Here is a 26,669-nt window from a genome sequence, read left to right as displayed (position 1 = left end):
CTAACAGCCAAAGCTTTTACCACTACCCCCATGGTATAAATATCCTAGTCTTCTCTCAATATTTGGAGCTAGAAGCAGACTTAGAGCTACAGCGAGAACTGGGTCACTGAGACTTGGAATAAAGAGCTGTAGACTGAGTTCTGTGTCTCCTACCTGCAATCTAGCCTCCCCGGGGGGCAGCACTCCTCCGTTACCGACTTGCGGATATTCCTAGCTTTCGCTGTCCTCGTACTCTTCCCACGTGGTTCAGTGGCCAGTGGACCTCGCATCCTGAGGAAAGTACACGGGTGAAATAGGGACAGGATTCGGCTGGACAACGCTCCAGTAGCAGAAGAACTTTCAGCACCGGAGCGGCGGACAGGGACGCAGGACCCGAAGCCCGCGGGACACCCGCCGCCGCTCCCAGAGAGGCGCGGCCAGAGCCAGAACCGCGCCGTGACTCGCCAGGTGTGGCGGGGACCTCGAGATACCCGCGCACCCCACGCCTGGGGCACAGAGCGATCCCTATAACCACTGAGCCATCTCTCCAGCCCCCTAAAATTTTATGATTGCAAAAAAAAATTCTATAAGAATAAAGGCATTTTTTTTTTTTTAATTGGCAAGCATCTGGATAACTGCCAGGACACCCTTAGTAGAGGAAGTTACAAGTGTATGTGATGCCAGAGAGGAATGTCTAAGTTGTAAGAAGAAATAAGTAGCAAAGACTACATGAGCAAATGCAACACCCATTGATTCTAAAACCAACAAAAATAATGTGTTCTGAAGGGTTTTTTGTTTTTGTTTTTTGTTTTGCTTTGTTTTTGGTCTTTTTGAAACAGGGGTCCTCCTGTAGCCCCAGCTGTTCTGGAACTTGCTATGTAGACCAGGCTGGCATTGAACTCACAGACATCTGCCTCCTGAGTTTTCAAAAAGGATCTGACAATTACAGTACACATCTCTCTCTTTCTCTCTCTCTCTCTCTCTCTCTCTCTCTCTCTCTCTCCAACATTTGTGGGTAAAATGTATAGTTTTTAGACTTTAAAGAGAAAAATATGTTGTAGTTTTTAGGATAACCACTAAACAAATAGTGAATAGGGAATAATTAAGACACTGAAGCACTACTCATTAAAGAATGATTGCTTAATATAACTACCTTAAGATTGAGTTGTTTACCAAATAAATACTGCACCTAGAGAAACAAGCCATAGAATAGAGAGATAGTTGTACCAAATACAAGAGCCAGTAACAAAGGACCAGTGTCTAGAATACATCGAGAATGGGGAGATGGCTCTCTTGGTAAGGTGCTTACAATGTAAGCATGGGGACCGAAGTTTGGAGCCTCAGCACCCTGTGAAAAAGCCAGTGTAGCAGTACGTGTCTGTAATCCTAGCTCTGAGGAGGCAGAGACAGGAGTATTCCTGGAACTTGCTGGCCAGCCATATTGGTGAGCTTCAGGATTAATGAGAGACCCTGTCTCAAAAGATAAGGTGGAAAGCAGTTCAGGAAGAAATTCAGTGTCAGCCTTTGGCCTGCGCATGCATGTGCACACACACACAAAGAATGTCTATTTAATATAAGAGCCAGAGGAAGGGGTGGAGTGTTAACCAGAAGTGTACTCCTGTCACTATGCTGGCAAGCTATAGGCATACCTCCTTCCCATGCTCATCAAGGAGTCAAGGGGGGAGCCAGTTACCCCTCCCACCCAGTCAGTAGACCTTAGCTGCATGTGGGGGAGGGACCTAAAGATATATAAGCCGAGAATGCCAGGAGGCACCTCTCTCACCATTTTCTGTGGCTGTCAGGAAGTCACAGGATCCATATTTTGAGTGTAGACCTTCCAGTGTAGCCATAAATGGGGGGTACTCACTCCTCTGTAAATAGCCCCCCACCCTATGCACTGTTAAAAAAAAGAGAGAGAATGATAGGTGTTTGAATAGATAGATGAGAGGGATCTGACTAGACTGCAAGTGGATGAACTTGCACTGGGGAACTTCTGACTTTGGGACACTGACTTGACACAGTGGGCCTTAACACCCAGGACAGAGTATATGGATTCCAGTGGGGGTGCTGTGGGAGAGGTCTGGTGGGGACTGGGTTATAAAGATGATTCAGGTTGTTTGAGATATTCTGTATAAACTACAACAAAATTTAATAAATTTTACAAAATGTTTATTTAAGCTGGGCATGGTGGCGCATGCCTGTAGTCCCAGCACTTGGGAGGCAGAGGCAGGCAGATCTCTGTGAGTTCAAGGCCAGTCTGGTCTACATAGCGAGTTCCAGGACAGCTGGGGCTACAGGGAGACCCTACTTCAAAAAGAACCCCCCCCAAAAAAAATGTTTATTTAATCATTAATAACAAAATAGACTATCAGTTCTTTTCAGAAGCACAAAATATCTGAAAAAGAGTGTCATAAAGAGAAAATACTCAACTAATACATGATAAAATGTTCAGTAATCAGAGACTTGAAAATTAAAACCTCATGATAAACTACACCTCCACTAAACTGGCAAAAATATTGAAAAATTTGTATTTTACTATAGATACAATTTGAAATTATTAAAGTTGAAGATACATATATTTTATAACCCAGAAATTGCTTTTTTAAGTTGGCTGCCTTGGAACTTGGTTATGTAGACCTGGTCTTGAACTCATAGTGCTCTGCCTGACTCTGCTCCTGAGTTCTGGGATTAAAGGTCTACAGAAATTCTGCTTTTAACCTTAGAAAAATTTATGAAAGCCAGGCATAATATCTCATACTTATAATCCCTGCAGTTGGAAAGCTGGGGTAGGAGGATTGCACAAGTTCAAGGCCAGCTTGTACTACAGAGTGAAATCTGTCTGGAAGAAAAGGAAAGAAAAAATAAAGTCATAAATATGTCCACTCTGACTTGTTTCTGATAATAACATGCATTGTTATTCATAACAGGGAACCTAGCAATAATCCAGTGTCCATGGTGAGTGGACAAGTCGTGGTGTATTTATTCTGTGAAATTCTAGTCAGCTGTGGAGATGAATGCAATGCCTGCTGAGACATGATGTTAACTGCATTCAACACAGTTACTTTGGAAGAGGGAGGATCTTATAGGTTTCTAGCAATTGTTGCTTCATTTGAGTGATGATTGCTTAAGTATCCTTGCCTTGTAATTTTAAATATTACATTGTTTTACTCATTTCTTTAAGGATGTGCTATGTTCTATGTTTTATGAAATGTTTAGAGGTAAACATAGTCCATTTTATTAGATTTTTATGAATTTAAAATTTACAATTTAGGAAGATAAGGCCCAGACTTCTAGTCATGTATGAAACATGAACACGAAAACAAATAATTGAATTACGTTGTAAATACTGCAATAAAAATAATGTGAAATGTTGTATGTCATAAAAAGAAATGACTATGCCTACAAAATCAAAACAAGGCATCCTAGCATATTAGGCTGTGAGTCTGAGGGGCACATGGTATTATACAGCATGAATTTTAAAGTTAGATCTAAGTTTGAATCAGCTCTAATAACGTCACTTGTCGATATCAACTCAATTTCTGTGAGCCTCTAATTTTTCATGTATATGAAATGCCTAATGTGTGTGTGTGTGTGTGTGTGTGTGTGTGTGTGTGTGTGTGGACAAACATGGTGGTACACACTTGTAATCCCAGCACTTGAGAGGCTGAGTTATAATGAGTGCTAGGCTAGTCTAGGCTATATAGCCAGACTCTGCCTGAACAACCCCTCCTCCCCCAAATAATTATGTGATATACTGTGTTAAAGGTCAAGACAAAAGGCTGGGTGTGATGGCACATGCCTTTACTCCCAGCATTGGGATGCAGAGGCAGGAGATCTCTCTGTGAGTTCAAGGCTAGTCTGGTCTACATAGTGAGGCTACCAGGAAATCATGTCTCAAAAACACCCACCCCCCCCCAAAAAAAATCAGAACAAAGTGTAAGTTAGGCATTTAGCAAAGTATCTTATACTCACAAGGATTTTTACAACTGGGTATTTACTGTTTTATTTAATACATGGTGTTATTATAGTTATTATTAATAAAGCAATTGAATTCGGTGCAGAATAAGTTAAAAGGATATAAGCCAGCTGGGAAAAGCAGGGGATACCTTGTAAACTAGAAGGCTAGGGAAAGGCTTTTTTAAAAAGTTGATTCTAGTACTTAGTTTTTAAATTGGTGTGTAACTTTATACATAGTTAATTGTGTAGAGTTTAAAGTTTGAGTTATGTCCAAACACATGTAAGTACTCCACTGTGGGAGACAGGTTTGAGCCTAGGGTGAAAGTCTTACAGCCATACAGCAGGCCAGAGGCAACAACCTGACCACTGGAGCCACAAGGAATGCCTTGTGACATTTGCTCCCATTGGCAGATTATGAGACTGATGCTTAGAGCTCGCCACTCCCTAATCGCCATCCTTGGAATCCAAATTGCAACACTCAGATATTGCAACAGTCAGGGTCATGTGGTTTCCAGGAATCCAGGCTCGCTAATCTGAAACCCATATGCTAATGAGGCATCCTACCTGCTATTCTGTGATAGGATGCTAAACCTGTTATGCTAATAAGGTATTCTACTTGCTGTGCTGTGATTGGACCACTACTCCTATATAAGCTTGTGCCTTCCTGCAATAAAGCAGATCTGTGTCACTGAACCTGGTCTCCTGCGTCTGAATGCGGCAATGCTGGCGCAGACTCCTCACCAGCCCTGGGGTCCGGACCGGAGGACTGATCATCAGAGGAACTGAGAGAGCAGGAGAGCAGCCATAGCCAGAGGAGAGCAGCCACAGCTGGCGACCACACCTGTCGCCTAACGTGGGGCTGGGACCCCCTCCCCACAGAGCTGTAACACCTTGGGCTCTGCTTTTTCTTCTTGCTCGCGATCTTTGGTTGGGCGTGCCGCTCCTGTCTTTGCCAATTGTCTCCTTGAATGTATCCTGAGTCCCTTTGGGTATGTCTTGCAGGGTGAGTGACCTCTGGTATGGGGAATAGTCATTTAGCTGCTGCCGGCCCCAGTGCTGCTGCACTGGTTTCCTTCCTCAGGAGTAGGCAAATTAGGGTAACAAAAAGGGAAGTAACTAAGTTATTAGATGAAGTGCTAGCTCTTGCTCCTTGGTTTACAGATTCCTGCTGTTGGGATCCAGGCTCGTGTGCTATTCATGGCCAGAAAGAGAGAAGTCAGGGAAAGGCGTCCATTATCTGGGCCGTTTTACCCCATTGTGACTGCCATTCTGGCCTCGCTTCAGGGAGTTCCCCCCCAATGCCCCTGAGCAGAATAGTCCCATACTAAAAAAACATAAATAAACAAATAAAGCAACAGAATAGTGGGGACGGCCTGTCCCAGGCATTTCCAGTCAAAACCAAACTAATTTCTCTTCTGATGTGGAACCGATGGCTGCTGATAACGAGGTAAAGAATGAGGAACCAGGGTTTGAGAGCTTCTGGTTGAAAATCAGGAAGTTAAGACAGCCTCTGCCCCGCCATTATGGGGTGGTGGCTATCCTCCACCATCTTACACTGGTTTCAAGGAAGAAGACCCCCAGCCACTCCCCCGGATGCCCAAGGCCAAGGGAAGGCAGAGATTTCCGGGGACTGAGGCGGCTGTGCTCAGGTGTGGGGGTGGCACCGGGCTGGGGCGGGAGGCTGGGTGGAGATGGGTGGACTCAGGCATGTGCAGCAGCCCCAGGGCGGCAGGCTCCTTCCCGCGAGTGCAGTGTGCCATAGGCTGCGCTGACGCTGTGCAAGCTGCCACCCAGCACCCAAGAGGAGCACAGCCATGCCAGGGCTCTAGGTGTAGCCCAGTGCCACCCCTTCAATGGGCAACTTGCTCAGCAGGGTCAGCTTCCGCGAGCCCACCACCATGGAGGACTGCAACTCCACCTGGCAGACTGAGCCAGGGCTGGCCTGTGGTGAGGGCCAGGCCCAGGACTAGCCGGAGCAGCCCACGCAGCCTCCAGAGGGCACCAGCAGGTTAGGGTTAGGGCAGAACCCTAGACAGAGGCAGGTGGATCTCTGAGTTTGAGGCCAGCCTGATTTACATAGCAAGTTTTAGGCCAGCCAGAACTGCACGGTGAGACCCTGTCTCAACAAAGCAAAACAAAACAAAGCAAACAAACAAAAAACCCAAAGCAACAAAAAAAATTATGGCCAGAGAGATAATTCAGTTGGCAAAATACCTGCTACATAAACATGAGGAACTGAGTTTAGAGCCCCAGTGTCCACCTAAAAGCACACCATGCCTGTAATCACAGTGCTGCAGATCCCTAGGGTTTGCTGGCCAGTCAGTCTAGCCAGATGGGCAAGCTCCAGGTTCAGAAACCTCATCTCTAGAAATTGAGGAAGACACTGACATCAGCCTCTGGCCTAAACACAGATACACACACACACACACACACACACACACACACACGCACGCGCACACACGAACACAAATGTGTACACATACACGTGCACATAAAGTTGAACTTTATTCTATTTGTAAAATAATGCGTGAGTGTAGATACAATGAACTGTAGTAAGTGGATTGATGTAGATTGAGCGGAAACTAAAGCAACATTGGAGAAATTGAAGTCTGTTCATATGAGAGCAAAACAAGTATTTTTTTCTACTTACGTAGTTTTAGAAAATAAGTTCTTTCATATATTTAGAGGAACTTTGAAGTAAATTATGTTAGTCATTAGTATTAAGAATTGTTTATTCTTACATTTATTGATTTGAATAATTTTGTAGTTAAACTTACTTTATATTTAAGTTCCAAATTCCTGTAAATTTTTGTCTAACAGTCCATGTTGTACTTATGAAAGCCCCCCCTCCCCATACACATACAGTTGTAGGACTGATTGAGCTTTACTTTTCCAGAAAGGAAAAGGTTTCATGCTGCAAAAATAATTTAGTAAAATATCCAAATCTTAAAAATAGAATAGATTTGTTTTTAGATTTTAAAAACACCCAACAGAATAAATGATGCTATCACTGGTAGGCTAAAAATCATTTGAAATACTTTAGGCATTGATTCTTTTGTTAATACATTGTTTGATATATAAGCATTTGTTGGACTCAGAAAATACAGGAAATAGCTAATATTAACTGCCCTAAAGTAAAAAGAACTTCACTAAAGTATGCACTGTTCTTTTATGCCTGCCTCACAAATTTTAGTCTTACCAGTTCCCTTATGGAACTCTTAGAGTAACATTATCATTACTTTTAGCATAGGCTATATTTGAGTACAGAATACATACATGTTTGTCACACTGTGTTCATGCATTTTAAATTTATGCTTTTAGACTTTATTTAGCAAAGGGCCAACTACTGAATATATATATTTTTTCACACTATACGTAATATACTGTGTCAACTCTTTTAAATACATGCATCCTCATCTAATAATCATGATAAGCATTCTATTAAATATTTGTTTTATTTTTGAGATGGAGTCTCACCATATTACCCAACCTGTTCTCAAACTCCTAAATTCAAGTATTTCTCCTGCCTCAGCCTCTCAAATAGCTAGGACTTCAGGCACATGCCACCATACCAGATTCATCCATTGCTTCCTTCTTTCCCTTCTTCCCTCCTTCCCTCCCTGCCTTCTCTTCTTTCTCTTTCTTCTTCTCCTGTTTATTCTCTTTTGTTCTTCTCCACCGCCTTTCCTCTCTCCTCCCCTTTCCGCTTTATGTCCCCTCCTCTCTCTAATTAATCCCTCATGAAAGATTTATTTCCCCAATCATCTTTATCACCTTCTGGAATATTTTTCAAGTTTGACAGTAAGTGTATAAATGTTAGTTGGGATGGTTCTTTCAGTACAGATATTTTTTTATTTTTTTTAATGTGTATGTGTGTATTGCCTGCATGTAGGTAAGTGCACCCATGTCATGCAATGCCCGCGGAGGACAGAAGAGGCTGTCGGATTCCCTGGAATTGGAGTTATGGACAGTTGTTAGCATGTGGGTTCTGGGATTTGAACCCGGGTCTTCTGCAAGAACAGCCAGTATTCTTAACCGCTGAGCCATCTCTCCAACACCCTCAGTACAGATATTTTGTTAGAAACTGTTCACTAGGGTACTGGATATGTAACTCAGTTGGTAGAGTGCTTGCCCAACATGGACGAGGTGGGGTTTGATCCCCAGCACTGCATAAACTGGGTTTAGTGGTGCACACCTGTGATCTCATCACTCAGGAAGTGAAGGCAAGGAGGATCAGAAGTTCAAGGTATTCCTTTGCTACATAGCAAGTTCAAGGTCAGTCTTGGCTACCTGAGACCCTATCTCAAAAGGGAAAAAGGGAAGAAAACAAAAAAAAATTTTTTTAAAGGGGGTGGGGAGAAGTGAGCTCACTAGAATAAAATCTGAGAGGATGATTTCGTATGAAGTGCTCCAGTAGTCCAGAAAAGAGCTAAGGGAAAGACTTGATTGCCTCCCTCCACCTTAATTTCTTTTTAAAATACAGTATTATTCTTTGAAAATTTTATACAAGCATACAATGTAGTTTGATCGCATTCACTCCTATTCCTCTCTCTAACTCTTTGCAGAACACCCCACCCCCACCCCTGGCTGCCTTACCTCTTTCCAAACTTCATGTGCTCTTTTTTTTTTTCTTCCTTTGATGACCCACAGAGTCCAGTTTAGCTCACCTTAATTTTAAAGAAGGATACTGAGATGACCTTTTAGAGGTCTGTAAGTGGTAATAGTTTGAACTATATTATAATCTATTATTCCTGGGCAGATGTATATCAAATATCTATTTTAAATATTTATTTTTTTTATGTATGTGTTTGCCAGCATATATGTTTGGGCACCACAGATGTGCCTTGTGCCTACCAAGGCCAGAATGGGGCATGGATCCCCTGGAACTGGTGTTACAGATGGTTGCAAGTTACCATGTCAGTGATTGGAAATGAACCTAGGTCCTTGCAAGAGCATCCAGTGCTCTTAACCATTGAGCCATCACTGTAGCCTCTATAAATATTTATTTTAAATTGAATGGTTCATGTTTACTCATCAACATTAATGGCTACATGTTCAAAAGTAGTAATAATTGAATATTGACATTTTTCCCAAAGGTTTTGAAAGAGGAAAAGAAGATAATTCTCAAAATAAAGATGACTCTTCACTTTCTATGTCAAAGAGCAAGGTAAGCATATTGTTGTCCCCAGTACATTATATGGCATTATTCTCATATTTAACATGAGTTAAAATTCTGTAAGCTTTCATAGGCATTTTTATGTTGATATGCTTAAACCATGTGCTGTATATGAAAAATATAATTGTCTACACGGGGACTGATCTAAGATTTTGGTTGCTGGAAAAATACAGATTGATAACCAGTGTTCTCTCCAAAATACTATTGGTTTTGGTATGTGTGTTACAGCAGAACATGTCAAACTGGAATCTGAGGATTCCATCCGGGGATATCTCAGGCTTCATGACTTTAACAAAAAGTTAAGACATTTTCTTAAAATACATAATTTTCTAAGTCAGTATTTTTAAGAGTATGTATTCAGCTTTGCAAAACAATGATGCAGTGATTTCCAATGGGTTTATAAAAGTTCAGTGAGTTTTCTAAATTTGTCAAGGTATTTGACATTTTTCTCATTAAGGTTTAGTAGCAGCAACAAGAAATTATAAAGTTTTTGGAATAGGCTTCTATTTTTTTTTTATTTTATTTTATGTGTGTTGAGTGTATTGCCTGCATGGACGTGAGTGCACCCGTGTCGTGCAATGCTGCGGAGGCCAGAAAAGGGCTTTGGATTCCCCTGGAACTGCAGTTAAGGATGATTCATAGCTGCTATGTGGGTGTTGGGAATTGAACCTGGGTCCTCTGCAAGGGCAGTCAGTGCTCTTAACCGCTGAACCAACTCTCCAGCCCATAAAATCTATTTTTTATCCCAGCGAATTGTCTGCTATTCTTACCAATAGGCTTTGTTCACACTACTCTATGTTTTTCGCTCCTGTTCTTAGACGTAGTTGGGAAGATTGTACATTACGTTTTGATACATCATTTTATCCATACTATTCACATTTAACTTTAAAAATATTTATTACTTAAAGTCATACATATTTAAGATTAAAGTTTAATAGTGCATTTTATTCTTTCATTCATTCATCATGCATGTGTGCAAGTGCATATGTACACATATGTATGTGTGAGCCAGATAACAATCTGAATTGTTCCTCAGGCATTGACCATAATACACACACGTGCATGCACACACACACACACACACACACACACACACACAGAGTTACACATTGGTCTGGAATTTATCAAGTAGGGGAGGCTAATAGCCAATGAGCCCCAGGATATGCCTGTCTCAGCCACCCTCCATGCCCCCACATTGAATAAAAGCACATATCACATGATCACACCTTTTTTTTTTTTTTTTTTTTTTGAGTGTGGACTCTGGGGATCTAACTAGGTTCACATGCTTTCTAAGCAAGGATTTTACTGAATGAGCCATCTCCTAGCCCCACTACATTGTCTTTATGTAACATACACAAGAAAGTCTTTGGTCGTGTAGGGAAGAAAATACTTCTTTTCTTCTTACTCATTGCAAACTTCATGGCTGAGACCCCCACAATAAAAGGCATATTAATAAGAGAAAAGTACACACATTTATTTGACATAAGTTTCATGTAATATTGGAGATATCCCTCCCTCCAAACAGTAAAATCTGTTTACTTTTATGCTTTGATGTAATGAAGAGTCAGGCAGTCTTGTAAAGTATGGCTGAGCAAAAAGGATAAGAAAGGGCTGGAATTCAGTGGTAGAGCCTTTGTCTAGAATGTACAGTACTCTGGGTTCAGGTCCCAGCTCCATTGGAAAATAAAAGAGGATTGGGGCTGGAGAGATGGCTCAGTGGTTAAGAGCACTGGCTGCTCTCACAGAGGATGCTAGTTCAATTCCCAGCACCCACATGGCAGCTAGTAACTCCAGTTCCAGGAGATATGAAATCCTCTACCTATCTCTGCAAGCATTGAATGACATGGATGCACTTACATATATGCAGGCAAAACATTCTTACACATAAAAATAATAAAATATTTTGAAAAGAAAATGAAGAGGGTTATTATCTAATAGCAGTAAGCTGGGAAGAACTAAGGCCTGCTTGATAAGGTTCTTCTTGGTGTGTCTCTGTCTTTGGATCTTTACTTCCAAGTACAGGGAGAACATTTGCTTCAGGGAAGAATTCATTCTTATGTGGACTACTTCAGGAAAGAAAGATATGACACAGTCAGAGAATGGCCTTCTTTCCTTGAAATTTTCTCAGTTTCTTTCATCTTAAAGTAAATATTAAGATGTTGTATTTTAGAGTAATGTGTCCTAGTTTGCTTTCTGTTGCTGTGATAAAACACTGCCCAAAACCAATTTGTGGAGTTTAAAGGGTTTATTTAGCTTATAATTCACAATCCATTATCAGGGGAAGCCAAGGTAGACTCCTGGAGGCAGGAACTGAAGGAGAAGCAGAGACCATGAAAGAATGGTGCTTACTGGCTTGCTTAGCTCTTTTATTTATTTATTTATTTATTTATTTATTTATTTATTTATTTATTTATTTTTGAGAATTTTATACATGAGTACTGTACTTGCATCATTTCAACCCCTCTAACTCCTGCCCCCACCCCAAGTGGTATGTAGGGCTGACCTTTTGGAATTAGCTCATCTATAAGTGAGCTTGTGCTTGGGGAAGACTAATTCTCCCTCCCCTAGTATCCATTGCTTGCCTAACCACATGTCAACTGTTAGTGTTACTATAAAGGTCTTATTAGGCAACCGTATTGTTGAGATTTCATGGGTGAGCTTTGTGATCATGTCTAGAATGCATTGTCTAGCAGCAGGCATTCTGTTCTTCTGGCTCTTACAGTAGCCTTATGCCCTCTCTTCTGCAATGTTCCTGAGCCTTAGTTGCATTGTAGATGTATCAGTTGGGGCTAGGCACACATGGTTGCTTATTATTTGCATTTTGAACAGCTGTGGAACTTTGTGATAGTCTTCATCTGTTGTTAAAAAGAGCCTCTTTGATTGAGGGGTGAGAACTACACTTAATCTGTGAATATAAGGATATATATTTATTTTGTTTTTTCTTTTTAAAGAAAATATTTAGAATACAGAAAGAAATTACATTGATTTAGGAAATTGGCAGTAGTAGGTTTTTCTCTAGGGTCTACAACCTCACCAACCACATGTACTTGGCTATGTTTATAGTACCATGCATGGATTCTCCTACTGAGCAGGCCTTGCATCCAATTAGACAGCAGTTGATTATGCCCAAGAGAAGAGTACCGCTATTATACCAATAGAGATATTTTGTGTCAGCTATCTATCTTACACAACCAAGAGGTAAAGAAATAATGTATCCTGAATGTCACAGCTAGAAATGTAGCAGAATTATTTTTTTTAATTTTATTTATTTTTATTTTATGTGTGTGAGTGTTGTACTGTACTGTAAATGTATCATCTGTGTGCAGTGCCTATAGAGACCAGAAGAGAGCATCAGAGACCCTGGAACTGGAGCTACAAATGGTTGTTATCTGTCATGTGGGTGCTGGGAACTGAACTCAGATCCTCTTCAAGAGCATCCAGAGCTCTTAACCACTAAGTCATCTCTCCAGCCTAGAATTATTTTTAAAGGTTATTTTAAAGCACTTAGAACCAGAATTAGTGAATTTTTGATGTAATAATATTCCTGTTCAGAAGCTTGAACCCATAAACACAAAGACTTACATACCTTAGCTGCTATCAGCCTCCTGTATGTAGCTTGTAGGGGTAGTGTAGGTATGGAAGCTGAATTTTGCAGATTAATGAAGTGATGCACACTAATGAAAAAACAAGCATGTGCCTTACTATTATATTTTGTGTAAAAGAACATGTAGTATGTAGGTCTTTAAAATTAAACAAGGTAGAAATTAAGGCCTTCATTATACTAATGAAGGCTCAGATGCTCAGTAAACACACATAACTAGGGGCTACCATGTTGAATAACTCAGATAGAAAATATCTAACGTATAGTAAGTTCTACTGGATAGTGCTGCTTTCAGGTCAAAAGAGTGGATTTTTATCTCAACTCTAATCCATTACCTGTGACTTTCTAGGTATGTACAATAATATTAACATCTACTTCTGGTTGAGAGTTTACTGTGATGTCATTTTAATTCACCAAGATAGCAGTATTCAGGCATTGTTTGCCTTATTTTATAAGTGAACAAACTGAAGCTCAGAGAAAATAAATAATTCCTAAGTGATAAAATAAGTGATAAAACTAGAATTCAGAGGCTTTTGTTTTTTCCCCTGTGCAAAGGAGGTAAGAGTTCTTTTCTAGATGGTGATACAGAAAGTCGCTGCTTAGTAATAGGTATTTAAGAATTTATTTTCTTTACTCTGAATAAAGGATTACAGTGAATAGTTGGCGTTGATTGCTCATGCCTACAATCTTAACCATGAGATGTGAAGGCAGGAGGATCAAGAAATTTAACGTCATCCTCACCTACATAGTTCAAGGCCAACCTAGGCTACATAAGACCCTGCCTCAAAACAAAACAATGATGACAAAGCCAGACACACTTGCACATAAAAACAAAACCAAAAATTATAGTGAATAATTCTTAGCATGGTAACCATTTGATATTAGTAACATTATACTCATTCTGTTATTTTTCAAGAGATTTATAATAGCTACTTTGTTCCTGAATATTTTAATGTGTAACCTCAGGTTTTCTTAGCAAGTGTCAGATTCACTCATTAATCACTGAAGATTTCATTCTGACCTAAGTGACTTTGGGAAACACAACTTTGATATTCTTTCCATGGTAATATCTGTAACTGAACCTATCAAGCAATTTTGACTTTAAACATTTATGTACCACATGTAAAAATATCAGTACTGCCATAGGATTTGGGCTTGTTCTTACAAATGTCTATTAAACCAATAAACAGTGCCTTATACCCTCACCCCCAAATGTTTGTATTATATATGTGTATATATGACATATATATACACACATATATAAACCAATTCCTTTTTTACATACAACTTTTTCTAGGTTGTGTGAATAAGTGAATTGAAAATGTCAGTTAATCATATTACTCCAAACAAAGCAGCATTTTGAAAAAGAGTTTTTAATAATTTTTATCTTCATGACAGAAATGGCCAGCATAAGTAATTCATGTAGTGATAAATGGAATCCTGTTACCAGGATCTAGGGTTTCTGTATCACAGATCTCTTAACTTGATCCCTTAACTTGCAATGGGTAAGAAGAAAATACTTCTTTTCTTATTGAAAAGTTCTTCTGAACTATGTACTTGCCTCTAGGTTTGTAAGTTATCTGTTACTTGTTTTTTTTTTGTTTGTTTGTTTTGTTTTTTTTTTTAAATACATTTACAGGCTGGAGAGATGACTCAGCAGTTAAGAGCATTGGCTGTTATTGCAGAGGACCCAGGTTTGTTTCCTAGCACCCACATGGAGTCTAACAACTGTTCATAACTCATAACTCCAGTTCCAAGGATATCCAATGCGCTCTGTGGGCATTGCATGACACAGGTACACTTACATGCATGTAGGCAATACACCCATACACATAAAATAAAAATAATAAATAAGATAAAAAATACATACTTATCTGAAATGTTTTAAAATCCTTTCTGGCCCACAGTAGCTTATTGTGATTGTGGTTCATTACATTAAATCTGTAGTATTTTGTAGTTTCTAAATGAAATCACAAGAAATTTCATATATTAATGCCTTATTCAAAAGGTCAGAAGCCTGAAACACAGCATATACCAAGTCTTCTGTTAAACACTTTCTGCATATTACCTCATTTAGCCCTCAGAGCAGCCCTGTGACTTAGCAGTGGTATCCAAGAAATTAAATAACTTGTTAAAGTTGTATTGCCTATAAAGCTACAATACTTAATGGTGTATTTGTGTATTTGTGTGTGTGTGTGTGTGTGTGTGTGTGAGAGAGAGAGAGAGAGAGAGAGAGAGAGAGAGAGAGAGAGACTGAGAGACCTACTGTGCCCTCTAAGACCGTTTAACAAAGGGTCAAGAAATACAATCCATTAAACCCTGTGGTTGGATCATTAATATTGGTGGCCAGTTAAGTTTGTTGAGAAATAAAAGCTTACTTTAGTCAAATACCTTCAACAAAGATGGTTTATGTTTCTTTGGTCTGTTAATATTATGTTGATCCAGAATCAGGTCTGGTGGGACAGGCTTGTAATCCCAGCTACTCAAATAGACGAGGTAGGAGAATGTTAAGTTTGGCCAACCTGGGCAGCTTAGTGAAACCCTTTTCTCAAAATTTAAAAAAGTAGAAAAGAGGGTTGGTGGTATACTTCAATGGTAAAAGTGCTTGTTAGTATGCAGGAGATCCCCCCAATAACAAAGTTTAAGAAAAAAGTGTGCTGATTCACAAAACTGAGGTAGTGATGCATGAACAATAAAACTTGGTCACTTGACTCATTGTTTACCACACAGTATTGGCAGAGGCTATTGGAGGCATCTATACCCTGATTTACCAAGCTCATGTGATGTGCTTCTAGCCTACTTATTCACAGTGGAATCTTTTAATAATTAGTAACCAAGCCAGGTATTGTTATTTGGAGCTGTTGGAAACATTTTCTTTTTACATAAAGATAACTTTTATATTTGATTCTGGCTGCTGTACTGTATAAATAGTATTTAACGTTTTGATTGTTAGTCTTAGCCTTTAATGGCTGCGCTATCCCTCCAGCCTATGAATAGTTTTAAAAGTAAGAAATCAATATAGTGAAATTGCTAAGAGCATTAAGTTCAGAAATAGACCAAGGTATGAAATCCTATTGATCTATTTGGCAGCTATATGAGTGATGGGAAATATTTAACCTATAGGTATAGCTTCCTTATTTTTTTAAATATATTGTTTTTATTTTATGTGTATGCTTGTATTGCCTGCATGTATGTAAGTGCATCCGTGTCATGCAATGCCCGCAGAGGTCAGAAGAGGGCGTCAGATCCCCTGGAACTGGCGTTACAGTTGTTTGCTGCCATGTGCTGGGATTTGAACCCAGGTCTTCTGCAAGAACAGCCATCTCTTAACTGCTGAACCATCTCTCCAGCCCCTAACTTCCTTATTTATAAAGGGTGATACTACTGCCAGATCTTAGGATTACTTTGAGTATTAAATGAAGTGATAAATGTAAAATGCTTAACACAGCACTTTTGATAAATAGTAAACAGCCACTAACTTTCATTAATTCTAATAAGGGCTAGTGTTCTTCATTCAGTGGTATCTACGAAGGACATTAAACACACTTTTCATATTAAGAGGTGGAATTCCATGATTAGTTTTAATCCACCATATTCCTTCCACAGTAGTTGTGCTGTCTTTGGATGCCTAAGGCCAGAGAGAAGACAGATAGTTGTATGTACCTGGAGGAATTATGTGAAGTTATTTTGGTGTCACTATATATAGCGTCTTCATGAGAATAAGCAATATGATATTTCAAGACCAGTTAAGTCAGAACTTGAACAGAAAGTTTAACCAGGTTGATCGCCTTCTGCACTGAAAACTGCAGTTCTCTACCTTTTGGTTACTACCATCCTCATAACCTAGTATATGCTCCATTCATCTGAAGGTATTTTGTAACTAGCACTAGAAGTATTTTTAGTACAGACAAGACAAATTAGCTTTAAGTGCCATTTTCATTTTCATTTTATTAGCTGATTTAAAAATGTTATAAATCTTTCATTTTCTTCAGGTAATGCACTGCCTATGATCAATGAGTAAATATGGAGCTGCTTTCGTGGGTCCTAAAATAAGTGAGACAGTTCATATTCAAAAGTTTTTGTCCATGATTATGTCTTAGTGATATTATGCAGATCTGGCCATTCAACATTTGAAAGCCATCATTTGAATCAAGTCCCATGTAATTCTTTGATACCAGGAGTACTGCTAAACATTTTAGTATCTTTTATTTCTAGGAATGGTAAAAATAAATCTTATAGGACATTGATATTGTTTCAAGACTTAAAGAAATAGCTTTTAGACTTACTATTCTATCCTAGTGAAAGATTATAGGGCCTTGGATTGAGATACCTGGCTTTTGATCACAGCTGTGTTAATTATTGTAACTTTGGAAAATCGGCTCCTATGAGACTCTTGATTTGTAAAACAAGCATAAAATACCTGTTGTTCCAATTTTTAAGGTTCTTATGAACATTAAATAACAATATTAAATATAAACCCAAATCCTAGAAGTAAATTTTTATATTAATAACAATTTAAGTACACTGGAAGGTAGGAAGATGTGGATCCTAGAAGTATTAATGTTTAAAAACTATACAAATTGAAGTTGTTTAATCTTGGTTTCTTTAATATTGAGGGAATAAGGCAGTGTATGCAGCAACTTGATAATGTTTACATGGTTTACTTTTTATTTAGAATATTTTATTTTGATATTGCTTTGACTATTTGTGCAAAGAATAGCTGAATAAGTGTATATATTCTGGGAAATTATCTGAGAAGTAGAATATTAAAAACTTTTACATTTCAGTTTTTGATTAGTTTGGGGTTTTTTTTGAGTATTTGTGATTTTTTTTTTTTTAACATGAATTCACTTTTAAATACAAATACTATGTGGAGAAAACCAGTTTTGAAAAATCTGCATTTTCTTAAATCATAGCAGTGGATTGGGAGTACTATAAGAAACATGACATTAAGTTTTATGTGGTATATAAAATACATAAAGATTTAATTTCTCTTCATTTTTTCTTGATTTCAGTCTGAATCTAAACTTTATAATGGCTCAGAAAAGGACAGTTCAACTTCAAGTAAGCTCACAAAGAAAGAATCTCTTAAGGTTAGTTTCTCTAAAGTAATTTGCATTGTACTTTGCATGTGATTTTAAAAGTAGACTAATAAGAAATACATATGTGTATGTTCCTAAAGTAAGAAAATATCCAGAAGGACAGAAAGGCAGACACACATGGTAAATGGTCATGTTTTTATGGTACTCTGAGGTACCCCTGATAAGACTTTTAGATGACTACCCTAGAGCAGGCTGCTTCAGGCCTCAGCTGGCCACAGCATGGGCTCAGATTTTGGTGTCTCTTCACAGCTTTACCAGAGCTGGCTGAGTACCTCACTGTGTGAGAACATCTGATGGGCATTTTCGGAACCCATTGAAATTAGTATGCTAATTGGTGGGTCATGAGCTGAAATTGTCCTATAGTCCTATAGGTATATATTGCCTGCTTACCTGTATCATGTTAAATATGAGACAACAAAAGACTAAAAAAGATTTCTAGTCTAAGAAATAGTTAGTACTGGGCCTGCCTTCCTGAAGGCCCATAGAACCTGGAGCTTAAAGGACACATGCTCTTTACTGGTTCTGGACCTTTGTTTGTTCATTATATTAATTCATGTTCCATGCCTGGCCCTACCTGCATTTGCATTTACAGTCTAATATTATGTCTGTTCATTCAGACATAAGTATCTTAAAAGACCACAAGTCTAAACTTTTTTGGAGTATAGAATTATTAAATTATTATATGTGTGTAGTCTCAAATTTAATGCTGGTAGATTTTTTTGTCTTACTATTTGAGAAAAAAAATGTAGATACTAATAGGTTTTCATTTTCCCATCCAAATAACAAAGCAATAATAAAACTATTAGTTCACTTCTAAAATGATTGATTTCCAAAATTATTTCGGAAGTTTCCTATGAAGGTATAACGTTAATATTTTGAGTGAATTGATCTCGTTATTTTAGTTTCTTGGTTATCTCTATCTTAGATTTTAGTAAGAAAAAGGGCAAGTCTTATATTTGCAAACTGTTGCAGCATTGTTTGTAATATACAAAGACTAGTCACTTGGTAGTTTAGGCTAGTCACTTAGTGGTTTAGAGCACAAGACTTGGAAGCTGATCTGCATCTGTTTGAATCTTGACTTTACAACTTTCTAGCTATGTGATATTGGGAAAGTTACTCTTTCTGCCTCAGTTTTCTTGAATGTAAATAAGGCTAATAATATTTCTACTTGAAAAAACTTATTATAGTGACTGAACAAGGTAATTTTATAGAGGTCTGGGCTTAGAAAAATAATGACTCACAGAATGCAATGTTCGTGCTCATTTGATTTATGCCAGGAATCCTATAGAATAGTTAAAAGAATACAGTAAACATAGACACTCCAAAAAAATTATCAAATGGGAGGTTTTGTGTGTTTAAAAACACAAAAGCCATGTATTTCTATGGATCGTGCATCTGGAAGGATGATGTTTGCCAAAGTACATGTAATTTAAAAGGGATAAAAAAGAATTTTAAAAGATGGAGAGAATGGACCAGTCATCACAAAATCCAGATTCTAACCTAGTTTGTCAGTCCTCTCAGCTATAAAAATTAAAAAAACTGAACAAATATACTGTAATTTTTTTAACCTAAGATGCTAGAATTCTAAGTTTTCAATTTTATTTAATTATTATTTTTTTTTTTTGGTCTTTTAAGACAGGCCCCAGTTGGCCTGGAACTCACAATGTAGACCAGGCTGGCCTTGAACTCACAGAGATCCACCCGCCTCTGCCTCCCAAGAGAAGAAATTCCTTAGTTCTTCTCCTGAGTTTATTATATTTCTATATTAAACAGGTACAAAAGAAGAATTATCGTGAAGAGAAGAAAAGAGCCACAAAGGAGCTGCTCAGTACAATCACAGACCCTTCTGTCATTGTTATGGCTGACTGGCTGAAGGTCAGTTGGTGCTGAGTTTGAATATAAGTGCTGGATGTTCATTGACCAGAATGAGAATGTATAAGCAAAATCAACTTCCAGGAAGATAGTTTTTTTTAGTGGCAAGGAAAGTATTCTTTGTACTCCAGAAAGGTTCTGTGCTCCAATCTTTTTTTTTTTTTTTTAAGTCTTTTTTGAGACAGGGTCTCCCTGTAGCCCCAACTGTCCTGGAACTTACTAGGTAGACCAGGCTGGCCTGTGTTTGCCTCCCAAGTGCTGGGATTAAAGGTGTGTACCACCACTCATGGCCCAATCTTTTAAAGTATTTTATTACTTTTATTTTTGTTTTGTGTGTATAAGTGTACAGCCTGTTTTCGTCTAAGTGCACAAATGTCCTACAATGCCTGTGGAAGCCAGAAGGCTTCAGATCCCCTAGGACTGGAGTTATGGATGGTTGCTAGCCACCATGTTGATGCTAAGAATTGAACCTGGGTCATTTGCAAGAACAGTTAGTACTTTTAACCACTGAGCCATCTCTCTTGCCCCATGTGTTCCAGTCTTAACAGGGAGAAGGAACCTTAGTGTCTCTCTTAACAGTAGCATCAGATATGTTTAGCAATTTTTAAAAGACATTTTCATTGTGTGCTATGAAGTTGTCTTAAAAGTTTGATCCATTTTACAAATCTTCAGCTTATCATTTGGTATTATTGCAGAAACATTGGCAGTATTAAGAAAAATGAGGCCTAGCTGATAGAAAGTTTCACCTGAAAAGCACTGGTTATCAAGCACACATTGCTATTTCTGCACCCTGTTCTTTCAGCCTCAGATTATTTTTATTTCATTTTCTCAGCCTACTCTGTCTTCTCTCTCATTCTCACCTGAGGAATAGCTGTATATATCTTTCAACTGCTTTTAATTTTAAGAGTAAATTTGTAAGACCCTGACTCTGGGAAGTTTTTGTACCTAACATTCACCACAGTTGATAAGATGATCCTTAAAGATAGGTCAGAAAAGTTCTTTCACTACAATGACAGTCTTAATGATGGGTGCACACTGCCCAGGCAATATTAGAGTTTTCTTCAATCTTGTGCTGAAAATAAATTCTAACCTATTTTGTCACTACTTAAAAACATACTAGCTCCAGATCCCACTTTTGTGACCTAGCTCCACCTCTGGTTTTTGAAACAAGATATTGCTATTTACTTCTAGCTGGTCCTGAATACATGGCAATCCTCCTCCCTCAGCTTCTCAAGTGCTGGAATTACAAGTGTACACTATCCCATGAAGTTCAGTGGCTGGCCTTTTAAACCTTATCTTCTTTTCTAATGAGTGGCCCTCTTTTTTTGGTCTTTTTGAAGCAGGGTCTCCCTGTAAGCCCCAGCCCAGCTGTCCTCGAACTCACTATGTAGACCAGGCTGGCCTTGAACTCACAGAGATCCACCTGCCTCTGCCTCCCAAGTGCTGGGAATACTGGTGTGAGCCACCACGCCCAGCGATTGGCCCTCTTTTATTGTCACATCTCCAGGATAAAGAATGTTAACCCAGGATAACTTAACTTCCTTTTGATTCTCTTGACTATTTTTCCCTTTATTTCATTCTAGGTTTAATGATCTCCCCTTTTTTTTCGGTCATTTTGAGACAAGGCCTTCCTGTAGCCGCAGCTGGCCTGGATTCCGCTAATGGAGACCAGGCTGGCCTCGAACTCCCAGAGATCTACCTGCCTCTGCCTCCCAAGTGCTGGGATTAACTTTTTATAGCTTCAGATTATTGTAATTCTGCCTATTTTGGTGCTTAGGGAGCCCATAATTGATATACATGCATTGAGGAAACACATTTTGCAGTAAATAAAAATGAAGAAAGTTCCTATTTTAATGGGAATGCCATATTGGCACCCTGATCAGCATTGTGAGTCAGTGAGTTGCCTAGCAACAATTTTTAATAGAGTGCAGAAGTAGAAAGTGAGAGAAAAACTTTATGGAGTTACTGACATAGCATTAGAACTAAGAATGAAGAGCATTTTTAAAAAGTTATGTACTTGTGCTTAAAAGTTTTCTTCTAGAAATTTACATAGCATACCTTATATAACTGCTAGGAACAAAGTAATTTAATGATGGCAATTTCAGGGACTAGGAGGGGGTTCTTTCCTCTTTTTATTATTTACCAAATATCTAGGGAATGGCTCATGTGGGCCAGAAATGTTTTCAGCACTGTTGATATGACAGAAAGGGGAGAAACAAAGAGCAGAATAATCATTTATTCACATAAATAAAATTACAGCTGTTAGTAACTGCTATGAGAATAATAATTTCTACTATTGCTATGGAAGTTTATTTTAATGGCCCTTGTCCTGGTCATGGAGGTTAGAAAATCTATTTTAGTTAATATATATGATTTTCAAACTTTGGCCTGCTATGCCACTAAAACACTAAAATTTAAGCTTAAAAGCAGGGGCCATGTCAGTTTCACATTTGTTTTCAGTGCATGCCAGAAAGTGCCTCTTTAAAGACCTATTCAGTCTAAAAGTACATGCAATATAAGCTTTAGAATAAAACATCCTATTTGTCATTACTCAGCTTGTAGACTAGAAAAAAAAAAAAAAACATTTTACTCTTTAAAACAGACTTATCTTTCTGCAGATTCGTGGTACCCTAAAGAGCTGGACTAAGTTGTGGTGTGTGTTGAAACCTGGAGTGCTCCTGATCTATAAAACGCAGAAAAATGGTCAGTGGGTTGGAACAGTCCTTCTGAATGCTTGTGAAATCATTGAACGTCCATCAAAAAAGGATGGCTTTTGTTTCAAGCTTTTCCATCCTTTGGAGCAGTCTATTTGGGCAGTGAAGGTATGTAAGTACTCGTTGAGGTAAAAGGGAAAGAGAGGGTGGGAAGTGAGGTAAGTCAATCAAATGGCTTTGGTCCTTAGCCAGGACTCATAAATTTGTTTCTGTCTCCCACTTATTCTCCTTTGTGTCTCTATCCACAGTGAAATATGGACCAAAAGACCTTTTTATCTTTAAAATCTAACTAATTTTTCCTGAAATATTTCCGAAATGCATTGTATCTTATCACTTTCATCATTAAATTTATATTTTTATAATTTGTGATTACTGATTCTTCCTTGTAACTTTGCTTTATGTTGACTATATTTTATTCTTCATCAGAATGGTTTAAAATGGCCTACAGTAGAAACTGTTGTTGCTTTTTGTGGTCTTTCCTGCAATGATGGGAATACCTAGGAGCAGAAGCAGTTCTGCGTACTCTTAAGAGAGACAGCTTTCTTTAAGGATAGAGCTCTTACATTTTTAATTAAAAAGGATTAGAGTGGCCATTGTATGCTTTAAGAGCAGAAATAAGCAGGAAAACAAAACTGCTTTATGTGATTATAAGGAATTTTATAAACTGTAGAAATGTAATTTATACTAATTAAGTCACTCAATCTAATTTGTTTTTACAAAGAGATTATTGCTTTAGTTTCTAGGAAGATCAGTTCCCCTTGAATAAAGAGTTTAGAACTCCTCCTTTAAGAAGAAGTACCTAGCAGACCAGGACTAAAAGTAGGATGGATGGGTGGATAGATGGCTTAACAGACAGAGACAAACAGACCAACTTTAATTAGGCTTCATGTACCTAGGAAATGACTTGGACTTTTTATCTTTATTTTAGTAGTCTAGAGTCATTCTGGATTACAGAACTAGTTTTATTCTGAAATTCATTTTTTTCTAGTGAGTTATAATTAAATGTCCAACTACTTTATTTAGACTTCTAGAAATGTAGTATTTCTGACTTAGGAATGCCTATGAAATGAAAATTCTCTGTTAAAATTTAAATAATGCTAGTATAGTAAATTTTTCTTTAATATATGAGCAACATGTAAGTTCCTTCCACAGAGAAAGAAATTTATAGATTGTCTGATATTTTGCCTGGAATCTGTTACTTAGTTAGTCCTCATAACTATGAAAAGGATATGGTTTCCTCTTACGATATAGATAAAAGACTGAACCCTAAAAAGGTTATTCTAATGTCTTTTAAATATTTTATTTATTATTACTATTTTATGTGTATGAATATATTGCTTGCATGTATGTAAGTGGACCCGTGTTGTGTGATGCCCACAGAGGTCAGAAGGCATCAGAAGCCCTGGAATTGGAGCTATAGACAGTTGTTAGCTGCCTTGTGGGTGCTGATTTGAGCCCGGCCCCTGTGTAAGAGCTGCCAGTACTGCTACCTCTCCAGGCCCCCTAATTGTTTTTTGGGTTTTTTGTTTTGTTTTGTTTTATTTTTCTTCAGTAAAATCTAGGAAGTCTGATTCTTTGTCCTAGTATATACTAGTTCTAGGACCTGGCCTATAACTTATAACAGTATTTGGAAATGCCTAGGATATTACAGTATTTCTTAAAGGCATATTGATTTCTTTCTTGTTTTTCATTAAGAATCTTCATATTTACTTTCTAGTAAAGTATGCTTTTAGAAAGCTATTTTATTCTTTAATCTGATAATCTTACAAATCTTTTCAAAACAACTTTTAAAATGATGCTTGTGTATCAAACTTGTGCTATAAATTCAATGCTTACTATTCTATCCCATTAAGAACTGTATCTGCCTAAATTTAGCCTTTGTGATACTAATTGTTTATGTTGTATATTTTTAAAATAACTGCTGACAACAATGGAATTCTCTTTTTCCTGATCTTTAAAAGCAAATATATAATTGGTTAAAACATGGAGATTATTTTCCCCTAGACTGAGTCAAAATTTACTTCCCTTTTGCAATTGATCTTTAAAAGCAAATATATAATTGGTTAAAACATGGAGATTATTTTCCCCTAGACTGAGTCAAAATTCACTTCCCTTTAGATTTCTAGAAATACAGTATTTCTCATCTAGAAAACCCACGAGATGGAAATTCTGTTAAAATTATGTTAGTATGGTAAATATTAGGCTTTATTAATATAAGCAATGTAGAAATAATATTTAAGTGATGATTACTCTCATTTATTTGACTTTCTATTATGGATCCATGTTTGTTGGGAAAGAAAACTTTCTCTAATACTTTGACATTCTCAAGAAGAATGAAATTAAATTTGTTTGCTTTTAAACTATAATTTGTGTATGATATAATCCATATATAATACAGATAATCATGGATAACATGTTGAGATCTCACAATACTTACTCTGTATTGTTTACTTTGTTATTAAGGGTCCAAAGGGTGAAGCAGTTGGATCTATAACCCAGCCTTTACCTAGCAGTTACTTGATTATCCGAGCTACTTCAGAGTCAGATGGTAAGTGGTTTTTGATGGATTAACTTTCATTTGTAAAGATTTATTTTATGTATCACTTTGTGTTAACTTTGGAGGAAATCAAATTTTAGCATGACACTTGCAGCAAAATACTGTAATCACAAACTACTTAGAACACTAAGTACATTAGCTTGGTAGGCAAACCAAGAACTCTGATCTGAAGGAGGTAGATAACTGGACAGTCTGTTAGTAGCTCAGGTTTCCTATCATCCTCCATTGACACATTAACATTGTTTGACTTGTTACTATTTTGTAGTAGTAGTAGTAGTAGTAGTAGTAGTAGTAGTAGTAGTAGTAGTTCATTAGATATCATCATTTTTAGAGAACTATTCTCTCTATAAGTTGTTTTACAATAACAATTGTGAGACACATATATATACTGACTGAGTTTCATGTTACACAAGAAAATACAAAGTACTTTATTTCACCCAGTAATTAGACACTTAATTCATGAGGCAAATAATATGGAGAGAGCAAAACTTACTTATATTAAAGCAAGGTAACTTAAAAACCTTTATAATTAGGGGCTAGAGAGATGGCTCAGTGGTTAGAGTGCTGACTGCTCTTTAAGAGGACCCAAGTTTAGTTCCCAGCATCCATGTGGCAGCTAACAACAATCTTGAATACCAGTTCCAGGGGATCTTATTCCCTCGTATGGCCTCTGTGGGCACTGCATGTCACCAGTGCCCTTGAATGCAAGCAAAATATATATACATAAAATAAATAACCTTTATAATTAATAATGGATTTATTTTTTACTTTTATATTTTGAAGTTTAGATTAGGTTGATATATGGAATCTTAGAACCCTCTAAAGATGACTTTTATAATACCAGAAACTGCAGGCATGAATTTTAAAAATAGTTTAGTATTTTTATTGTATGTGTATGACTGTATTGTCTGCAAATAGGTAGGTCCATCCATGTTGTGCAGTGCCCCTGAAGGTCAGAAGAGGGCGTTGGATCCCCTGGAACTGGAGTTACTGATGGTGGCTAACCACCATGTGGGTGCTAAGAGTCGAACCTGGGTCCTCTGCAAGAACAGCTAGTGCTCTTAACCACTGAACCATCTCTCTAGGCCCAAGGCATGAGTTTTTAATATAAAAATGCTTTCTTTGGCTATTTTTCTCAGATCTTGAAACAAGTATATATGAATTTTAGGAGTACTTAAATATATAAATGAAAATGTTTTTCCTAATATAGTTGTAAATTGTACTATAAAAAATAAAGCTATTGATGTTGACAACTATGGCAGTTCATGCTAATAAAGACATTTTCATGCCCAAAAAGTAAACCACAAAGACATATAAAGTTCACAAAAAGAAGCAGACCTAACTTGAAGGCTTGAGTATCACACAAGAATCAGAAACTACATAAGAAATTCACATGTCAAAATCAGAGAGAAAAAATAATAACATGAAAAACCAAAATAACATATCCCCACCAAATACCAATAGTCCTCTAGAGAAGTACAATGAGAACAACACCCTAGAGATAAAGCAGGTCATGGAACTCGAACAATTATAAACATGATAAAAGAATTCAGTGAATTTAAAGAACACACAAAGAAATCAAAGAACTGAAGGAAGATAAGGATAAACTTCTGAATGAATTCCAAAAAGAGTTAGAAATATTGAAGAATACTCAGGCTGAAATGAAGAAGGAAGTGAAACACTCAGTAAGCCAATTAGAAACGACAGCCAA

General features: G+C 37.7%; 1 protein-coding gene across 4 annotated transcripts in view; it reads left to right on the top strand.

The window, feature by feature from the left end:
- Osbpl8 (oxysterol binding protein like 8) overlaps nucleotides 1-26,669 on the top strand; it is a 206,673-nt gene that overhangs the window by 138,026 nt on the left and 41,978 nt on the right. For all 4 annotated transcript variants that reach the window (XM_029555511.1, XM_008851938.3, XM_008851931.3 and 1 more), the window contains 5 exons: nucleotides 9,033-9,103; nucleotides 17,729-17,806; nucleotides 19,589-19,690; nucleotides 22,306-22,509; nucleotides 24,865-24,949. In XM_029555511.1, coding sequence (XP_029411371.1) covers nucleotides 9,033-9,103; nucleotides 17,729-17,806; nucleotides 19,589-19,690; nucleotides 22,306-22,509; nucleotides 24,865-24,949 — 540 coding nt within the window. The remainder of the gene's footprint in view (nucleotides 1-9,032; nucleotides 9,104-17,728; nucleotides 17,807-19,588; nucleotides 19,691-22,305; nucleotides 22,510-24,864; nucleotides 24,950-26,669) is intronic.

This window comes from Nannospalax galili, unplaced genomic scaffold (genome assembly GCF_000622305.1).
Source record: "Nannospalax galili isolate Female #2095 unplaced genomic scaffold, S.galili_v1.0 scaffold390, whole genome shotgun sequence".
Classification (NCBI taxonomy): domain Eukaryota; kingdom Metazoa; phylum Chordata; class Mammalia; order Rodentia; family Spalacidae; genus Nannospalax; species Nannospalax galili.
This window is presented reverse-complemented; position numbering and strand designations above follow the sequence as displayed.